This window comes from Pipistrellus hanaki (genome assembly GCF_964339955.1).
Source record: "Pipistrellus hanaki genome assembly, chromosome: 7".
NCBI classification, from domain to species: Eukaryota; Metazoa; Chordata; class Mammalia; order Chiroptera; family Vespertilionidae; genus Pipistrellus; species Pipistrellus hanaki.
In genome coordinates this window covers 53,523,139-53,544,403 of record NC_140509.1, presented here as the reverse complement: position 1 = coordinate 53,544,403, position 21,265 = coordinate 53,523,139, and the positions used below count along the sequence as shown (strand labels likewise).

Sequence of the window (21,265 nt, the reverse complement as noted above, 5' to 3'; positions counted from 1 at the left end):
GCTTTTGTTTATGATCAGTTTTTGCCACGAGCTGTGACCAAACCAACATTTTCCATTATCAGATATCTTCTTAGTTTAAGTTTTAGAAACAGAAAAGTCTGGAATGGGTCCAAGTCTGCCAAATAGCTAGCTAGGTACTAATTACCAATAGTTTCAAAAAGCTGTTCGGCCCTAGCTGGTTTGGCACAGTAGATAGAGCATCAGCCTGCGGACTGAAGGGCCCATGCCTGGGTTGTGGGCTTGATCCCCAGGAAGGAGTGAAAGTGAGGGAGAGAGAGAAACATCAGTGTAAGATTGGTTTCCTCCTGCATGTGGGCACCCCAACCAGGGCTGGGGATTCAGTATGTAAGCGAGGTACGTGCCCTTCACTGGAATTGAACCCAGGACCCTTCAGTCCTCAGGCTAAGGCTCTATCCACTGAGCCAAAGTGGCTGGGGCATCCTTTGTATTTTTCAAACTCTTTAAAAATGTAAAAACATTGACTGCCATGCAAAAGGCCTCTGGTTGCCTTAGTTTATATAACCCCTGCCCTCAACAATTAATTTTAAATGGGCCCTAACCAGCCTATTTGGCATTTATTAGGATTTTACTCATCCAGACTTCTGAAGAGAAATTGAAGGGGAACTAAAATTAGCATGTTGGTAATTCAGAAAGGCTGAGGAGAATGAGGTCTCCCAGTGCTCCCTTCAGGCTACGAAGGGTACCTACCCTGGGCTTGGTTTTGCCTTCAGAAGCCTAGACTCAGGGAAGCTGACCATCAGGGATAAAACTGAAATAAAAACACTAACAACAAAGCCAGGTTATGTTCCACCGCCTCCCAGGCAGTGAATGTGGGGAACAGCAGGCTGGTCGTTACAGCCCTCTCTGGGCTTAGTTCCTCCTGCATACATCTATCTCACTCATGCTCCTGAGGTCAGATTAAGCACAAATCAAGCCCAGGACAGAAATCCAGGCTGCGGCCGTGTCTCCAAGATATGGATCCTGATTGCTACAACATGGTTCAGCAGATTCCTCAAATGATGAGAACTTTAATAAAAATGTCAGCTTTTTGAGCTAGCTTCTTCCCCCACCAGTAGAAAACACTTCATCGTTAAAAAGCAATCCATTTATTTCATCACACTCTGTTTAGGCAATTTTAACTTTTTCCACCGTCGTAAGACCACTCTGTATTTTTCACTTTCGGTCTTCTCTTCAAACACTTTCTTCAGGAGAATCCTCATCACTACCACTGTTTCCGTTTCCTTATCTTCTCCAATTAGGAGATCCAACGTATCTCCCACTTTCACCTGAAAGTTAAGAGACAACAGAGCCTTTATTACATCTTGGGAAATGCAGGCCAATGCAAACATCTCTGCTCTGGGTTTTCACCAGGCGATCACCACCTGGGGCAGGTGAGCAAAGGTCCTGCCTCCTCTGTAACAGCCACTTGGTTCCTAGGGCCGCACTCAGCTGCCTCAAACACGTGCACCTCAATACCAGCCAGTGTCCTGCCTTCAGACCCAGACAACTGGCAAAACTTGTGGACAGTCCCTGAGTGGTGTGACTCACCTCTCAAATACTCACCTCTGTTGGATGATTTAAGGACACATCTGAACGGGGGCATTTATTTTTATAACAATGGCAAAAGACAACAAGTGGGGTGCAGTCTTTTTTTTTTGGGGGGGGGGCAGTCTTAGAGATTATGTGCATAGTGATTACTACATGCACTGAGAAGACAGTTTCCAGTGTAACACTTTTCACGGTTTCAATCCAGATGAGATACATGGTTGTGCACCAGGCAGTTTGCTGGGAGTCACTATGGAACAGTGCTCAGCTGTATCTCTTGGAGAAATGGAAAAAGCTGTATCTGCTTTTCTCTGACTGGCCCCAGTGATGCCCCATCATCAAGAGAAACAAGAAACAGAGACCAGCCAAAACCGGTTTGGCTCAGTGGGTAGAGCAACGGCCTGTGGACTGAAAGGTCCCGGGTTCAATTCCGGTCAGGGGCATGTACCTTGGTTGCGGGTGCATCCCCAGTGGGGGGTGTGCAGGAGGCAGCTGATCGATGATTCTCTCTCAACGATATGTCTAACTCTCTATCCCTCTCTCTTCCTCTCTGTAAAAAATCAATAAAATATATATTAAAAAAAAAAGAAAAAAAAAAAGAAAGAAACCAAAGGGATGGTTACCAGAAGGTGGGGGGCGGGAGGGCCTGCAGGGAATGTGGACAGGTGAAAAGGTGAAGGGGAATACGGTCAATAATACTGTGATAAACTGGCATGGTGATAGATGATTACTAAAATTAATGAAGCGACACACTTTAAAGTATAAAGATGTTAAATCACTACACTGTATACCTAAAACTAATAGAATATTATATACCAACTATACTTAGATGAATGAAAAGAGGGTCAAGCTGGATGCTGATTCAGTAGGTTCAAAGGGCTGAGGTCAAACCCATTCCTGCCCAGAGGGAGCTTTGGGTTGCGCTAATACAGGGCATGCCTAGGGCATTCAGTCATTGTTGCCAGGGGGCTGCGAGCCCAGGATGCACACCTGGTCTTAGCAATGCCGGATCCAAGGGGATCTGCCCAGCAGCCAAGGAAGGGGCTAACTGACCCACGCGCCATGTGCTGCTTCCTCTAGAACACAAGCAGGGATGAGCACGGCCATCTCAGACGGCTCGCCATTCTTCCAAGGGGAAGGGGAACCCCATGGGTGGGCCATGGACTTCAACTGGACACTCATGACCACTTAAAATCCTACTAGAAGGCTTCTGTTTAAGAGGCATGGCGCCAGATGCTGGCTTTTACCTTATTTCCCAGTGACTGCTCTCTGAGGCAGCCATAATTTCACGCTTCTGGAACATCTGTTCTCCCACCCACATAAGGCTTTTGTGGGCACAATACTCCGTCTACAACATGGGACCACACAGCTGCTCACCATGATGCCACACTGATCAATCCAGACAGCCCAGAGCAGGCGGGTGAAAACCCACACAGGCCTGTTTTAGACCATTAACTCTCTCCGCTTCGGGCCGAGAACCAGAAAGGCTCACCCACACCAGCAAGAAGACTGCTTCTCCCCAGGGTATGAAGAATAGACCGATCTAGGAATCACCTGGGGTAGGGGATCCTCCTGTAGTTCTACTGGGTTTAATAAAAAAATAAAAATAAAATAACCACACAGCTCCAACTGAGTGGACACCTAACGTCCAAAAATACAAGGCTCGGGGATCTGTTTCACTAAAGCTCATTTTAATTAAGTAATGTAGGCACATGATATGAAATTTAAAAGGTGCAAAAGGACACAGAGGAAGGGCACGCCTTCTTGTGTACCTTCTCATGCACATACTGTGGGTGGCGTCTGCCCTGTAAGAGAAGAGCAGGCTCACAGGTACCCGAAAAGCGGGAGGAACCGTCCTCTCCCCGCCTGTCCTAGAGAGAGGAGGATTCAGGCAGACTTCAATCCCCACACCTGGACCCACCGTACACTCCTGTCTGAATCAAGTTACCCAGCACCTACAGCACTCGGGTCCCAACTGGTTTGCAGCTCACAGAACAGCTTTGCTCAGCTGCAGGCAGCCACGATTACAGCTGCAGCATCAGGCCAGCGCCTGACCCTTCAGGCCAACAGCCATGCACGGGGAGGTGTTCTTTATTCCTTGCAAGGCCCTGTCCTTCCTAACATGGGAGACGGCAAAGCAGACACAAAGCAAACTGGGATTAGGGACAGTTCCAAATATCTACATTTCAAATCTCCCCTTAGCTGCAGTTACTATGGCTACCAGGTCTCCTAGTAACAAGGCGGTAGAATGTTAATACTGGCCCCTTCCTTTGCTGACCCTCAGGAGAAATCTGGAAGGCAGCCGAGATAACAGAACACCCAAGGCAGAATAAAGCAGCAGCAATTGGGCTGTAATTAACAATATCTGGTAGCAGAAGGGGAATAATATCCTTGGGGTGTTTGTAAATGAGACCCCAGCACAGGCACCGGGCACCAAGGTGTCTTGCCTTTGGGACATTGCGGCTGGTGAGAAGGGGGCTGGACTACAACCCCGAAAAAGCAATTAATGGTGGGGAAGGACCCGATCTCTAGAAGTGTGGCCGTAGTGCCCGACTTCCTGCGGCTCACAGAGCAAGGACTGACACCCAGGCTGCTAGTCAGGTGCCATCAGAGGGAGAGTGGGCCTTGTGACTTGGCAGCTGACCCGAGCGCTGAGGAGTCGTGTGCTGAGGAGTCGTGTGCTGAGGAGTCCCCTTATCCTGTCCACGCTGGTCCCGAAAGGGCTCTGAAGAAAGTGAAATATGAGAGAAGCTAAAATAAAACCAACCTCCAAAAGTGTGTCTAACTTGCCCGGAACGCTGGTTCCCTGGACATGAGGAGGTAGATTATGTCTGCCAATGCCTCGGAGGTCTGTCTTCCTAACTTTTTAAGGGTCTTTGTCATTCATATTTTTGTTTTGTTGACTTTTACTTTCATTATTGTATTTTCCAATTATGAAAGGGACACATACTTATAAGAAATTCAGAAAATGAGAAGCATGAAGAAAATATAACCCAGAATGCCCCACTCAAAGAATACTAATAACATTAATATTTTAATTCTAGATGCATATATTTATGTAATTTACTTTCACAAAAGTACATATATTTAACAGAATTAACAAATACGATTTACTCTAACAGTGGATACTGGAACTACATTTTCTAAGGGACTTCTTTTGCTTCCAGTCGTGTTGACGTGGAGCTGTCAAGAGGACATGACCGCTCCTGTGTGACAGCGCCGCACAGAGCAGGGTACCCAGCAGGTGCTGGGGGGAGGGGTGGCCTCCGCCGGCACAGAATTACACATCTGCTCAGGTAACAGCGGGCCAAAAAACCTCACCACAGATCAATGTTTCTTTTTAGCCCGATTATGACGACTGAGAAGTTTAAATTACAGATTTTTGCCAGTTCTGATTGTCATCTTAAAATTTTAAAGAAAAAAAAGGGAAAGCTTCCCCTCAAAGTCAATATGGCTTCAAAAGAGCAAGTGATCCGTGTGACTGAGGCCAGCTGGTGATTCTCACTAGCGTGCCCAAGCCCCGGGGAGACCTGAGAAATGGAAAGACAGACACAAGGATGCCCCAAGTAAGGAGCCCGAGGGGAAGTTAGGGGCATTAATTGAGTACTTGCAAATCAACAGCTCAAAAGCTCTGGCGGTCTTAATATCTCACCGTTCTGCTTTTCTTCCATAATTTCTCCCCGTTCAGCCTGAGTTCACCTTTGTAGAATGCATCTTCCACTTTGCTTGGGAAAAAAAAAAAAAATCAAAGTGCTTTAAAATAGAAATATATTCAAAACCATTACTACACAAGTTCGAGAAACACACCTGCCATTAATGCTTATTCTGACAGTGACTTATTTCCCCACAAAATCTTCAGCCTGGGTGCTGGGATCGTGAAAGTCAACTGCTCCCTCATGTATGTAAAACAGGGAGACCAAAGGGAACTCCTAAATAGACGCTGTCCTGCTGCAAAGATTTGCTAGTACCATCAGGTAATCAGCACCTTGCCGGGGCTTTCCAAGAGGGCTCGCACTTGCACCAGCCGTCTCAGAAAGGGGCCCATTCTCCGCTTGACCTTCTGTGCAGCAGCTCCCTTCAAGGTGGCAGCTCCTGTGATTCTCAACCAAGAATGAGCACTGCTCTGTGCTCTGACAGAAAAACCAGGCACCTCACGTATGCTGAGGCCATTAAGAAATCCCAGTAGGGGGTGTGCAGGAGGCAGCTGATCGGTGATTCTCTCTCATCAATGTTTCCAACTCTATCCCTCTCTCTTCCTCACTGTAAAAAAAAATCAATAAAACATATTTAAAAAAAAAAAGAAAGAAAAAAAAGAAAAAGAAACCCTCACTAGTCTGCTCTGAGGATTGGGGAAACTCCAATCCCAGCAGCTGCTGATCTGTCTGAATTTAATCACTGGAGCAACTAGACCAGGGAAGGATGCAGACAAAATCAATGCCCTTTCTTCCTGATGCTCTGATTCCAAGTGACTGACTTTGAATGGGGCTGAGGAACCTGCAATCGGGGTATGTGCCCTTAACTGAGAACTGAACCTGAGACCTTTCAGTCCACAGGCCAATGCTCTAACTACTGAGCAATTGGCCAGCGCCAGAGCCTGCATTCCCCCCCTCCCCCCAAATATATTTTTATTAATTTCAGAGAGGAAGGGAGAGGGAGAGAGAGATATAGAAACAAATAAGAGATTGTAACAGTGGATACTGCATGCCCCACACTAGGGATCGAGCCCACAACCCAGGTTTGTGCCCTGACCAGGAATCGAACTGTGACCTCCTGGTTCACAGATCTACACTCAACCACTGAGTCACTCCAGCCAGGCCAGAGCCTGCATTCTTAACCACCATGTTATATATACTGCTTCCGTTGATTTTAAGAGGTATTTTTTTCATGCTACAGCATTTGTGAAACCCACATGCATTTAAGCTTACAATATACATCTTTTTTTTTTTTTTTTCAGTATACATCTAACACATTCCTTTTCTCCTCAAAGATGTTATTAATGGTTCATCTTACAATCTTATGGGAGTTTTAGAAACAAGGAAATACGGCACATGGGATTTGCAGTCACTTGACTTCTTTGGGAATCAAATTTTTCATCTATAGAACTGAAAGAGGTTTCCTCTAAGGTCTTTTCATATCCATGGTTACTCTTCACAATACTGATAATGCTGACATGTTAAAATAACCAACAAGAAGACAAGTGATTTTGTAATGAAATGCACATCATACTTACTTTCTGCCAACATCTAGGCCTGTCTTCAGGATGACATCATACCGAAAAGACTGCACTACTTTCTCCAGGTCTTTGTAGTCTTTGACCACACTGGGGTCATCCTCCAGCTCCTCTTCTTGCTCATCCACCTCATGATCACTCTCTTCATCAGAGTCCTCTTCAGCTTCGGCTTTCTGCAGACCCTTTTTAGTGGATTTTTTAGAGCTTGTTTTACTTTTGAGCCTTATAGAAAATGGGAAAATATATTCTGGAGCTATTAAAAGTCCTGGGAGTCTCAGTGAGAAAATATTATGGAAAAATGTTTTATAACTTGGTGCATTTAATTTGGTATTAGAAAAATAGAAGTATCGATTCCAGGAAGCACAGTGTTTGTGTGAAGGTGTCCCTCGTAGCGCTCCCCAGAGCCCAATCCAGGCATCTGGTTTTCTTAAAATACTGGTGGGCAATCTGACACTAGTCACAGCCATGGTGCATATAACCTGCAACAGACAACGACTCAGTTTTACTTCACAAGTGCAGTGTCCTGGCATTTAAAAAAAAATATATTTTATTGATTTTTTTACAGAGAAGAAGAGAGAGGGATAGAGAGTTAGGAACATCCATGAGAGAGAAACATCGATCAGCTGCCTCCTGCACACCCCCACTGGGGATGTGCCCACAACCAAGGAACATGCTCCTGACCAGAATCGAACCCGGACCCTTCAGCTTGCAGGCCAACGCTCTATCCACTGAGCCAAACGAGTTTTGGCTGTCCTGGCATTTTTACAACACAAACCACACACACCCATGAACACTTTATACCTAGTACTGTCCTGAAGCTCCCCTACAAAAAGCCGTATTGGTTTGCATGTACGAAGGGCCATGCAGTGTACCATGGTCAGTCTTCAAGCTGCAATTAATGTGCTTACTTCATAGGATGGCCATAAGGGTCATACTAGATACTAATATCTGTGAAAACACTGGTTCTGTTCTTTCCAACCCTTGAATTAGCTTGATACTGACTGCTACTGAAAAATATTAACAATAGTTCTCGGTTTTTTTTCTTTTTAAAGAAAAATCTCATGGAGAGAAAGATTACTGACATAGGGCACATCCACACACCAATGACTTTGCCAAGAAAGGACACCAGAGCATGACTTCCTAAAACACAAAGTGAATCTCTAAACTTTATTTCAGCCTCCAACCCCAGCAAAACAGAGCTAGGAATGATCCAACTGGACAGGTGTACATTTTACCACCTTTACCTCAGATATCTTCCCACTGACTGCAGAGGCCCTAGCTAGCAGAGAAAGGGAGGCACGGAGGTGGTGACATGCCAGAGAGCAATCGATTCCCACAGTACCTCAAAGGCACAGCAACTATATGATGATGATGGTGGCAGACTTTTCCCACTCCCATCAAGATGGTTTTAATGGCCGAAGCCGGTTTGGCTCAGTGGTAGAGCATTGGTCTGCGGACTGAAAGGTCCCAGGTTCGATTCTGGTCAAGGGCATGTACCTTGGTTGTGGGCACATCCCCGGTAGGGGGTGTGCAAGAGGCAGCTGGTCGATGTTTCTCTCTCATCGACGTTTCTAGCTCTCTATCTTTCTCCCTTCCTCTCTGTAAAAAATCAATAAAATATATTAAAAAAGAAAAAAAGAAAAAAGATGGTTTTAACGTCGTGAATAGTAATGCGAGGAGGGTTGCCACGTGGTCAATACCCACATATTTTAAGTCTGAAAATGACTGCGCCAAGGCTATCCTTTCAGACTGATCTGGTCATGATTCGAACGACTTTTCCTTCTTTTTTTAAAATATATTTTTATTGCTTTCAGAGAGGAAGGGAGAGAGACAGAAACACCAATGATGAGAATCATTGACCAGCTGCCTCCTGCACGCCCCCAACTGGGGATTGAGCCCCCAACCTGGGTGTGTGCCCTTGACCAGAATAGAACCCGGGACCCTTCAGTCCTCAGTCTGATGCTCTATCCACTGAGCCAAACCAGCCAGGGCTCCTTCTTACTCTCCATTCATCACAAAGCTGACAGCAGCAATTACCTGTAAGCCCACTAAACAGCTCATAGCTAGCCACTTCTAAATTATATTTGTTAACATTTTGGGCCTTATTTTTGTTGGCATAAATGAGGCACTCTACAGAAGCTCAACCCTATATTTTAGTGCTCTTGGGACCCCAATGTGAGTTGTAAATGAGAAATAAAGCAGTCTCAATCTGAGGGTGTTTTTTAACACAACTGTAATTTGAAATGATTTTTAAATGCTACAAAATCCCTAGAGTACTCTAAAATACTGAGTAGAAACTACTTGAAGCAACTTAAAGAGAAATACTGAAATTTACACACGTGGTCTATCTATAATAATATAATACAGAACAGATAATTATTCATAGAAAGAACTTTAAATTTTATATCAGTCAGTGATAAGGAAGAAAATAGTTTATGGCCCACTATAATACAATTTTTTTAGTTACCTAATGATGAACTACTTTTTATTTTACCAAGTAAAATATTTTTACCCTTTATTTTGCCAAGTAAGGATTTTTAGTAGTAATGTAATTTTTAAAAGAAAAGAGATTTCAATTATTATATATGAAATATATTTTCATGGTAGAAAATTTGAACCCTGGCTGGGTAGCTCAGTTGATTGGAGTATCATCCGATACGCCAAGGTTTCGGTTTCAATCCCTGGCCAGGGCACATACAAGAAGCAAACAATGAATGCATAAATGAGCAGAACAACAGGTTGATGTTTCTCTCTCCCTCTCTCTTTCTAAAAAATAAATAAAGAAATAAAATTTGAAAAAACAAAACAAAGAAAAGTCAAATTACCAATCATCTCCTCTATGAAACTATTGTTAACATTTTTGGTATATATTCTTCACAGTGTAAAATTTTAAGAAAAATAATTCCCTTACTTCCCTGTTTCAACGAAAATAAGACAGTGTCTTATATTTTTTCTCCCAAAGTTGCGCTAGGTCTTATTTTCAGGGGATGTCTTATCTTTCCATGTGCTAGGTCTTATTTTCAGAGGATGTCTTATTTTCGGGGAAACACGGTAGTAGGTCCTCTCATACCTAGTCACTCAGCCAAAACACACAGGAAGGTTAACCATAAGTGGCCAGGGCTCCCTATCATCAGCCTCAGGAATTCTGTGTTGGGCTTAAGTTCAAGACTCATCAGAATTTATCCAGGTGATGTCTAAGTTATGGGCTAAGACAGCCTTGGTTGAAATCATCCCCTGCTGTTGGCCTAGACTAGACTGGTTTATAAGATGCTCATGTGGAAAAGATGAAGACTAACATTAATAATAAGTCAGTGTTTTTTAAACTGTGAGTCATGAACCATTATGAAGATGTCTACTTTTTAAGAGCTACAACCGAAGGGTACAGAGAATATTGCAGTGCATTACATATAATAAGGGTAAGTACTGCTAATGGTGCTTCATGAAACTTTTGTTACATTTACTCACATACGTATATATGTACACACACACACACACTGGGTTATCATGAAAAATGCATTTCTTGTGGATCACAATAAACAAAAAGTTTGAAAACACTGGTCTAAGTGACTTCAGCAAATTATTTTTTGCTGCCAGGTATAATGCCGAAGGCCATGTGTATGCCTTGGAGCTCAGGCCTGGCTTCCTGTTCCGTTCCAATTAACAACACTCCCGGAGCGGTTCCTGTCTGCAGAGACTGCAAGGCAGCCTCTCAGGGATAACTGTGCAAGCCCCTCATTTTACAAAAGAATACTAGTGAAAATGGGGCCAATTTAACAAGGTGCTAAATTAGTGATATAGCCAGGATTTCAATGACAAATCTTCTTAACACTCACTAATTACTGTGGGTCAGGCATTGTAATTAACTCATTTACCAGCATTCCTTCCAACGAGCCCATCTAAGTTACATGGTCACACAGATACTAAATGGACTCAAACCCAGGCTCCCTGGCTCCTAATCCAGGCTCTTCACACCCATGCTAAACCGCCCTCCAACCTTCTGACTCCAAATTCAATGCTCCTTCTGCTGCACCAGTGGTTCCCAGCCTTTTTTTTTTTTTTTTGGCTATGCCCCACCTAAGCATCTCTACAATTCTTTTTATTTTTTAATTTTTATATTTTATTGATTTTTTACAGAGAGCAAGAGAGAGGGATAGAGAATTAGAAACATCGATGAGAGAGAATCATCAATCAGCTGCCTCTTGCACAACCCCCACTGGGGATGTGCTTACAACCAAGGTATATGCCCTTGACCAGAATCGAACCTGGGACCCTTGAGTCCGCAGGTCCACTGAGCCAAACCGATTAGGGCTGTTTCTAACTCTCTATTCCTCTCCCTTCTTCCTCTCTCTCTAAAAATATCAATAAAAACTTTTTTTTTTTTTTTTAAAGAAACCTAGATTCTGCCTCAAGAGTTTTGAAACTGGTCAGAGGCATGGGAGTGCCAAAGGAGAGGGCTAACGAAGCAGTGCTGGTGAATACTGGGGTTCGTTGTATTTCATTGAAAATAAGGATTATACCACTGAAAAGAAGTTTCCCTCATTTTAACATGGCCTCCACTCTTCCAGGCTCCACACAAAATCCAGGCTTCTCCTCCACGCCCCCTGTCCACACTCACTGAGCCCTTTTCCAAACTCATGTTTGCACCAATGCTGTATGTCTTTTATAACATTCTTATATCCTAAGGGTAGTGACAGGGCCGGAACTGTGCCCCATTCCTCACTCCATCCCCCATCTGCTCAGCACATACAAAAACCAGTGAATACTGAGAATTCACTTTCGAGAAATGAAATGAGCATCCAACCTGTTACTACATCCACTCATATGCCGAGTGGCCAGTGAGGTCTACACAAAACACACAGCCCTTGTCAGGAAACTGCCATGGAAGCGGAGTGTGGCTGTCAGAGCAGTGAGTGAAAGCTGAGATCCAGAGGAGGCTGCTGTGGCACAGGCTGGAGCCAGAGCAGGGATGCCTGAGAAAAGTCCTGATGGCAAAAGTGGCCGAAAATGGAGCTCTGGGGAAACAGCAAGTTACAACAGCAATTTTTCACTTTCCAGTGAACCATTCTCATCAGCATGCTGTGACTTCTCATTCAAAACAAACCAACCAACTAACCTCTTAACCCCTCTACCCTCCAGCTGCTCTTTCTTTCTCCTCTTTACAATAAAACTCAAAAGGGTTGTCTATGCTCTCCTCAGTGCCTCTCATTTCTAAATCCATAAGGTCAGTTATTTGCCCCCGTCTTATCTTACTTTCTCAGTAGCATGTGAAACAACGATCCACTCTTGTTTTCCAGCTGTTTCACTTGGTTCCAGGACAACTCATTCTCGGCTCTCCTCCTACCTCACCTGCTGCTGCTTTTGGACACTTCTTTGCTGCTTCCTTCTCTTCTCCCTGACATCGTAATGTTGGAGGGCACCGGGGCTCAGCCTCCCCTCCTCTTCTCGCCTACATTCACTTCCTCCAGCTCCATCAGTTTTGGCAAATGTTTATCAAGACAACAGGCATCTCCATGGCTTTAAATACCACCTAAATGGCAATGACTCCCTAATCTATATCACCATTCTGGACCTTTCTTCCAAATTCCAGACTTCTATGTCTGTGCAGAACAGTTAATATAGTAGGCCTGAGACTGCTTTCCTTAGAAAGCCTGCTGCAAGGTGGCCCCTGACTGGTGTCTGGGAACCTGGATTTCAGGAGAGTTCTCACCGTTCACAGAACGGACAGGAGTGCTCGCTGTGCGTAATCTGTCTGTACAAACAACTTGATTTATGCTGAATACCTGCTTTCCTTCTGGGAGTCTGGAATTTTGGTCCATTTTCAATAGAGGATACTTATGTGACTAAATCCTAATGAAAACCGGGGACCTGGCTCTCTAATGAGCTTTCCTGATAGACATTTCACATGTGGTCACAATGTGTTGCTGGAAGAATTAAGCATGTCCAATGTGACTGCACTGGGAGAGGACTCTTGGCTTGGAAGGCTGATCCTGGTTTCCTCCAGTCTGTCTCATGCATCCTCTCCACTGCTGGCTGTGCTTCGTATGCGTTTGCTGTGACCCACAGCTGAATTCGATAGTCTTCCTAGTGAATCAATGAACCTGGCAGTGATCTTGGGGACCTCGGACACAATATCCAATTGCCTATTTCAGTGGTTGGCAAACACATTAGTCAATAAAGCCAAATATCAACGGTACAACGATTGAAATTTCTTTTGAGAGCCAAATTTTTTTAAACTTAAACTTGTTCTAACTACACCACTTCAAAATAAACTTGCCCATGCCGTGGTATTTCATGGAAGAACCACACTCAAGGGGCCAAAGAGCCACATGTGGCTCGCGAGCCGCAGTTTGCCGACCACGGGCCTATTCCATATCTCCAGTTCAGTGTGAGTGTGTAACAGGCACCTGAAACAACTGGTCCGAAAACAAACTCCTGATATATCCCCAGTCCCAAATCTGCTTTATCTGCAGCCTATCCCACCTCAATCAGTGACAACTCCACCCTTCTAGTTGCCAAGAACTAAAGCTTCCAGTCATTCTCGACCCTTCCCTTTCCTTCAGGCCTTTATGCATGATACCAGGAAACCAAGTTCCATAGCTCCCCATTTCCATTGCTACCACAGATTCAGGCCACCTCATCTATCACCGGGGTTACTACGGTACAAAGGCTCTCTGTTAAGAGTCTGTTCTCCATAGTGTCAGCGATTCTTTTAAAAAGTAACTTACACCATGTCACTACTTTGCTCAAAACCCTACGAAAGCACCTAGAAAAGCAGAATCCCTACCATGGCCCTAAGCCCTTCTGTAACCTGGCCCTTCCATGTCTTCTCTGAGCTCGTGTCTTACCTCTCTGGCCCTTCCTTACTCAGCTCCAGCCACACTGGCCTTCCCGATGCTCCTCATATACAACAGGCACATCTCTGGGGAGCCCCTTGTTCCAGCTGCACCTAGAATACTCTGAACCCGACATCTGCATGGATAACTCATCTTCACTTCGGTGAGGTCCACTCATTCTTTTTTTTTTTTTTAATATATATTTTATTGTTTATTTACAGAGAGGAAGAGAGAGAGACAGAGAGAAACATCAATGAGCAAGAGACATCGATCAGCTGCCTCTTGCACACCCCCTACTGGGGATGTGCCGGCAACCAAGGTACATGCCCTTGATCGGAATTGAACCCGGGACCTTTACAGTCCGCAGGCCGACGCTCTATCCACTGAGCCAAACCGGTCTCGGCAGGTCCACTCATTCTAACTCTGTTTAACAGACATCTCCCCCTCCCTACGTCCCTTTACTCTGCTCTACTTTCTTCCCCCGTGGCACTTACTTCCTGGTATCAATATATAACTTACTGGTGGGTTGTTTTTTTTTTCATGTTTATTTTTTGCCTGTCTCCCTTACTAGGATAAAAACTCTACAAGAGCCCTGACCGGTTTGGCTCAGTGGATAGAGCATCAGCCTGCGGACTGAAAGGTCCCGGGTTCGATCCCGGTCAAAGGCATGTACCTTCGTTGCGGGCACGTCCCCAGTGGGGGGTGTATAGGGGGCAGCTGATCAATGTTTCTCTCTCATCGATGTTTCTGGCTCTCTCCCTTTCCCTTCCTCTCTGTAAAAAATCAACATATTAAAAAACACACACACAAAAAAAACCTCTACAAGGGTAGGATTTTCACCTGTACTATTTCCTCTGCTGAATCCCAAGTGCCCAGAATAGTACCTGGCACGTGGTAGGTGCTTAATTACTCTGGAATGAAAGTAGATCAGGAGGACTGGACTATTGGAGCCCAAAAGAGAAGAAATAAAGACGCGGCTGGATGGATGGGCAAGAAGCTAGACCTCCAAAGATCCTTGCATATCTCAGATCTCCTTGGACTTGACCTAGAGGGCATGGGAACCATCCAAGGCCCTAAGTAGGTAAGTGACCAGAGATAGGAGTATTTTAAAAGATTTCCTTGGCGACACGGGGCTGAGCCTAGGGGTGCTCTAGGCGGTGAGCCTGCCGGCGGCGGTTTCGGGTGAGATGTTCGGGGAGGTAGAAAACCTGTGAACTGACCGAAGGCTGCAGAGGCGACGCTGCCCTTGACCCGCGGGAATCGGTCCAGGTCCCGAGCCTGTCCGCTACTCCATCAGGAGAACCTCGTCTAACCGCTTACAGGTTTGTGGCCATTAAAAATCCTCCCTTCTCCCGGAGACCGGAGGCGCACCGACTGCAGAGGCGAGGCCGGGCTCTCCTCGCGCCCTCCCCACGCCCGCGGGCGGCGCGCCTTCCCGGGTCCTCAAGGTCAAGGGGAGCGGAACCCCGGCGCCCGTCCCCGAGCTCCGGTCTGCGCCGGGGGACCGGCAGCAGCAGGAGCCGAGCCGAGCGTGCGGGCGGCAGCCTGGGCCGCCGGGTCCCCACGGCCCCTGGAGCCCCCGGGGCGTGCCGAGGCCGGCGGGCCACGGAGCGGAGACTCACGCGAAGGAGATCTAGCGGCGGCGCGGGCGGGGCGGAGGCGCGCGCCGAGCCCCAACTCCCCCAGGGCGCGCGGTGAAGCAACAGAGAGGGGTCACGGGCCGGGGGCGCCGCACACCCGGCAGGGACGCAGGTACCTGCACGTCAGAGCCGCTCCCCTCCCTCCCCTTCCCCCTCCCCCTCCCGCAGCCCGGCCGACCTCCGGCCTCCAGGCCCTGCCCTGCCCGCGCCCCGCCCCTTCCGGCGGCGCAGGCGCAGCGAGAACGGGTTGGGCAGGACGCACGGGTGCGGCGGTGGCGGCGGCGCAGCGACCCCTGGTGGAAGCTGCGCCTCGGAGGACTGCGCGGGAGGGCAGACAGAGGGACATGCCGCGGGCTCCGAGCCTAGCGCAGAGTTGCTGTTACACGTGGCTGAAGCGAGCTTAGGTTGATGCAGTGGGCCTTGAGTTCTCTGGAGTCCTTACCCTTGGGAACATCTTTGGGAATGACAGGCCGTCATCTTCTGCAAAACAGATACACTGCCAGAATTGACTGAGACTATAAAGGAAGTTCAGAGCATCTTTTCAGAAACAAAGCGATTGCGTAAGCCTGCCAGGTATGGATCCATTGGTTGGATGTCCTCCCCCTGCGCCTAAAGGTTGCTGGTTGACTTTCCAGTCAGTTTACCTGCCAGGATTTCAGGCTCAATCTCCCCTCCTTGTCCCCCTCCCCTCAGGGTGCGTGCAGAAGGCAGCGAATAGATGTGAGAGTAGAACATTATGTTTCTCTTTTTCCCTCTCCCTTCCTCTCTCTAAAAAAAAATAAAAGTAAATCCTGGCCAGTGGTGCTCAGTGGTTGAACGTCGACCTATGAAACAGGAGCTCAAGGTTCCATTCACTGTATGGTGGTCTGGGCACATGCCTGGGTTTGCCGGCTGGATCCCCAGATGGGGATGGGCAGGAAGCAGCCTATCAATGATTCTCTCCAATCATTGATGTTTCTCTCTCTCCCTTTCTTCCTTCCTCTCTGGTCAAAATATATTTTTTTTTAAATAAATAAAAATCAATAAAAATATTTTAAAAAGAAAATGACAGGGGAAAAAAGAACAAAGAGATTAAAAGATAAACTGAGTCATACCTGTCCAGCTTATTGGTCAGGCAGTAGGTGATTAGACGGCATAAAACAAAACAAAAACCCAACTGAAAATACTGCTTAGCAGTGAAACAGCCCTTTTGTGATGTAAAAAGACGAACAATGCCGAAATTGGTTTGGCTCAGTGAATAGAGCGTCGGCCTGTGGACTGAAGAGTCGCAGGTTCGATTCCGGTCAAGGGTATGTACCTTGGTTGCAGGTACGTCCCCAATGGGGGGTGTGCAGGAGGCAGCTGATCGATGTTTCTCTCTCATCGATGTTTCTAACTCTCTATCTCTCTCCCTCTCTCTATAAAAAAAAAAATCAATAAAATATATTTAAAAAAAAAAGATGAGCCAGAAATTAAAGGAAGAACTTCCAAGGACAACCTGTTGCATGAACACATGTTCACATTAATGTTCAGGAAGATGCATGCTCTGTTAAATTAGAAAGTATTTTTTCTTGTTTTCAGAGTGATCTCCCTTCCTTTCCCCATCTTACACACTTTCATTCCACTGTTCTTCACGGCTTCACATTGTGACTACTTGATTGCATTTGTGCAATCAGAAAAAGCAGAAATTCTTTCAGTTGCTGAAATGATACAACTGTTATTGGGGGAAAAAACATGTCTTCCCCCATTGCTAGTGGAAGTGGGGTTCTTGGGGTACTGTTGGAATGAGCATTTACAGAGGTCTCCAAGATACAGTACAAAGTGTTCTTTCCCTGGAATGACACCATGGTCCCCAAAGTCCGATTTCCCTTAGTCCAGTCATAGAAGAGGTGTTGCTGAGGTTTTAGTAAAGCTAGAAGCAAAGCCAGTGTCCAGAGTGTCCTTTCCATGTTGGAGCTGGGTCCCGTTCAGCATCAGGCTAGATACAGTTCATTAGTCCATTGCAGGGGTCCTCAAACTTTTTAAAGTGGGGGCCAGATCACGGTCCCTCAGAGAGCTGGAGGGCCGGACTATATGAACTACTAATTCCTACTGTAACACCTCGGCTGCGCTCACTGCCCAAAAAACCTGGCGGGCCGGATCAGACTCCTCTGCGGGCCGCATGTGGCCTGCGGGCCGTAGTTTGAAGACCCCTGGTCCATTGTGTGGGGTTCACATGGCCCCGGGCCATGTGGTCAAATGCAGGGACACAGGAGTGAAAGAGCCCCACAATCTCAGAGTCATTCGAGTCCTAAAAGAGCCGAGAGCACACGAGAGAGCATGAGAGCAAACGTCTTTGATTAGGGGCTTACCGTAAGTACCCAAATGTCCGCCCCTTGCAGTGGCCATGCCCGTTCTGGCCAACCATCTCTGTTCTCAGGTGTGATTGACAGCAAGCACCTTTACGGGGCATGTATCTGCCTTCCCTTTGTTGGACCCCTGTAATATCTGGCCTTTCCTTTGCTCCTTTCCTATTATTAAAAACTAGCTAAAAGAAAAAAAAAAAAAAAGCTAGCTAATTACAACTGTATCAGAACTTCATATCAATTCAGTTTACACTGTTGACATTCTATACAGGTGACACATAGTTGTATTTACTAGTTTAAGTCATTTGTAAAAGATTACAGATATACTGTTAAATCTTTCAGTAACAGGAGTTAATCATTATTATTATAAACAGACAAAATTGCCATATTGGGTTACATGAAATCAACTTGGTCATCGGCCTTTAAAAGACAAATATTTCGCCCTAACCAGTTTGGCTCAGTGGATACAATGTCGGCCTGTGGACTCAAGGGTCCCAGGTTCGATTCCGGTCAAGGGCACGCACCTTGGTTTTGGGCACATCCCCGGTAGGGAATGTGCAAGAGGCAGCTGATCAATGTTTCTCTCTCATTAATGTTTCTAATTCTCTATCCCTCTCCCTTCCTCTCTGTAAAAAAACAATAAAATATATATTTTTAAAAGTAAATATTTCACTAGATGAGTCAAGTTAAACTTTTAACTTAAAAATGCTAATTAATATTTTAAAATGGCTTTGAGGTTACAAATATTGTTTGTCTACTGAGCATAACTGATTTAGGAGACTTTGTAAGGAAATGAATACAAAGATTTATTCAAGGGTCTTAGGGTTTACAAACCGGAATTACAACTAGGCAATACTCAGAGTGTTCTGAAGAAGAAATAAAAGCAGAGAGGGTTCTTATGGTAAAAAGTACATCCTTATGAAGAATTAGGCCTGCATTCTTTTTTTTTTTCTTTTTTTTAAAATATATTTTATTGATTTTTTACAGGGAGGAACAGAGAGGGATAGAGAGTTAGAAACATGGATGAGAGAGAATCATCGATCAGCTGCCTCTTGCATACCTCCCACTGGGGATGTGCCCGCAACCAAGGTACATGCCCTTGACCGGAATCGAACCTGGGACCTTTCAGTCCGCAGACCTGCGCTCTATCCACTGAGCCAAACCGGTTTAGGCTAGGACTGCATTCTTAGCCACTGGATTCGTCTCAGTGTTTCTCTAGATCAAGCATGTCAAACTCGAGGCCTGTAGGCCCCATGCCTCATTTATTTGGCCCGTGTTAGCTTTTGAGTTTGACTTGCTTGCTTTAGATAACCAGTGGTCTGGATATTGGGTGTCAGATGGCCTGGATACATGAACATTCTTTCCTTAGTCCTTCAGGGGTTATCAGATGGTGATCTGGAGGTTTGATGTATATTCAGGCATTGCTGCAGAACTATCAATAGAAAGTTCAAAAGTTTAAATTCCCAAGCTAGTTAGAACAAGAATAAAATTGTTTCCCCATACCTTAATCCAGTGTCGGCAAACCGCGGCTCTTTGGTGTGACTCTTCCACAAAATACCACGTGCAGGCGCACATGTACAGTGCGACTGAAACTTAGTGGCCCATGCGCAGAAGTCAATTCTCGACTCTCAAAAGAAAATTCAATCATTATACTGTTGATATTTGGCTCTGTTGACTAATGAGTTTGCAGACCACTGCCTTAACCTATTAGATGTTAGTAATTTAACAGCTCGATTATAATGACTCCATTTTATTTCTTATTTATGATTTCTAACTTTTTCCACAAAAACCCCACATTTCTTTTCCTCATTTGAAGCAGCTCCTGCTATATTGCATTATGGGGATTGTAGTTTTTAGAGGCTTAGAATGTAAAGTAGACTAAGTTCTCATTTTGCTCATCAGGGTTGCACTAGTGCATACCAAAAACACAGAGTTAAGCTCAAAATTGAACCTACAAATGTGGGCTCCAGCTTTTTATTTAGCTCAAGTACTTAATCTTACATAAGAGAGGAGTAAGTCAGTGTTTATTACTGTTTTAGAGAGGGGAAGGGGGAGAGAGAAAACAAAAACGAAAACAAAAACACATCCATGTGAGAGAAACGCAGATTGGATGCCTCCTTATTAAATACATTTTCTTTATGCATTGAGAGATTATATGATTTTTCTTCTAATATGTTAATATGATAGTCTGTGTGTACATTTTCTTGTATTAAAGTATACTCGTATATACCGAGCTTTCTTGTTCACTTTTTGTTTGTTTGTTTGTTTTGTTTTTTGTTTTTGGTTAATTCTCACCTGAGGATATTTTTTCCATTGATTTTTAGAGAGGATGGTAAGGAGGGGGAGGGACTGAGAGAAACATCAATGTGAGACACAGTGATTGGTTCCCTCCTGCATGCACCCTGACCAAGGGCAGGGATCAAGCTGCAGCTAGTATGTGCCCTTGACTGGAATTGAACCACTGAGCCAAACCAGCTAGGGCAACTTGCTTGTTTTTTTTAAAATCTCCTTATGAAATTTATATTTAAGGTGAGTTTCTTGCAAACAACATAGTTGGTTTGTGTTTTTCGTTCACTATCACACTTATGAGTTTTGGTTACTAATACTTTGTTTATGATTTTTGTATCTATGTTAGGCTGGAATGGCACCACGTGTCTGACCCATGGGATCAGACCAAACAAGCTGATACCCAGAACAGTAAACGGAGGTGTTTTTCCCGTGATTGGGGTTGTGTCTTGTGCTACCAAAGAATGGACTCTGTGGAAGAAACTTAAGCAAAAGTGTGGAAAATGTATTACAAGCAGATTCAGATTCCCTGAATGGGGAGAGGGACCCAATAATGGGCTGCCAGTGAAGCCTTGTACTCTAGGGGTGTACATTTGCTACAAGCCTGCTCTGTAACTACCTGTGTCACTGCCTTATTGATTCCCTCATGCTTCTTGCCCAACCATGGATCTGAACTCTCCCTGCTTCTGTGTGTTATTTCTCAGTTCCTATGCTGAACTTCCTCTGTTTCTATGCATTAGTACACTTTGTTGTTACAGGCCCTCCGTTGTTTTTCCATGTCTCCCGCTTTGAGTCCAGAAACATTTTATTTCTGCTTGGTTGGTTTCTGTGGTTAGGCTTGCTCAAACCATCATGGTTGCCCCTGCCACTGTTCCACCTGCCTTTGTTTCCCACTGGACCCCTGCCATGACCCTCCCAGTCAAAAAGCAGTTTAGCTCTGAGGAGGGAGAGCATGTATGGAAGCGGCGGAGGGGGGGAGGTGGAGGCAGAGGGGGGGCAGCAATGGTATATATACACAGATAATAATTTAATAAATAAAAAAAAGCAGTTTAGACAGCCTCAGGGCACAAAATACCGAGGTTACTGCAACCTCAGTACTTTGGTTCTGGCTAGGAAAGGATTCAGAGTCAAGACCCAAACTGTAAGTGAACATTTACTTGGTAAATTTGGGCTTAGGAAACAAATTATAGAGGTAACGGAAGGGCCTTGGAGCTTGGGAGTGAAGAAGCTGATGGTAACAGTCTGAGGCAGGGAGAGGGAGAAGAGGGAGAAAGGCATGGGGGTGCTCTCTGAAGGCAGTGGGTACTAAGAGTGGAGGTTTAGCCGGGACCGGTTTGGCTCAGTGGATAGCGTGTCGGCCTGCGGACTGAAGGGTCCAGGGTTCGATTCCGGGCAGGGGCATGTGCC

General features: G+C 45.4%; 1 protein-coding gene across 3 annotated transcripts; it reads right to left on the bottom strand.

Annotated features, from left to right (window-relative positions):
• Positions 1-1,090: 1,090 nt before the first annotated feature.
• Positions 1,091-15,439, bottom strand: MTRES1 (mitochondrial transcription rescue factor 1). 3 transcript variants are annotated; one of them, XM_084890571.1, is made up of 4 exons: positions 15,231-15,439; positions 6,776-7,254; positions 5,198-5,270; positions 1,091-1,286 (listed from the first exon to the last, which is right to left on the bottom strand). In XM_084890571.1, the coding sequence occupies exons 2-4, from the start codon at positions 7,240-7,242 to the stop codon at positions 1,107-1,109; spliced, it is 720 nt and encodes a 239-aa protein (XP_084746697.1). In that variant the 5' UTR covers positions 7,243-7,254; positions 15,231-15,439; the 3' UTR covers positions 1,091-1,106. The 3 variants fall into 3 exon arrangements, with proteins under 3 accessions (XP_084746697.1, XP_084746696.1, XP_084746698.1); XM_084890570.1 differs by having other exon boundaries at positions 14,829-15,430; XM_084890572.1 differs by having other exon boundaries at positions 15,365-15,412.
• Between the last annotated feature and the right edge of the window lie 5,826 nt (positions 15,440-21,265).

Excerpts from the sequence above, each read along its gene's own strand:
- MTRES1 (XM_084890571.1), bottom strand. The coding sequence starts at position 7,242 with ATGGCTGTGACTAGTGTCAGATTGCCCACCAGTATTTTAAGAAAACCA. Across the intron at positions 5,271-6,775 it reads GGCCTAGATGTTGGCAGAAA|CAAAGTGGAAGATGCATTCT; the intron begins GTAAGTATGATG and ends TTTTTTCCCAAG. Across the intron at positions 1,287-5,197 it reads TATGGAAGAAAAGCAGAACG|GTGAAAGTGGGAGATACGTT; the intron begins GTGAGATATTAA and ends CTTAACTTTCAG.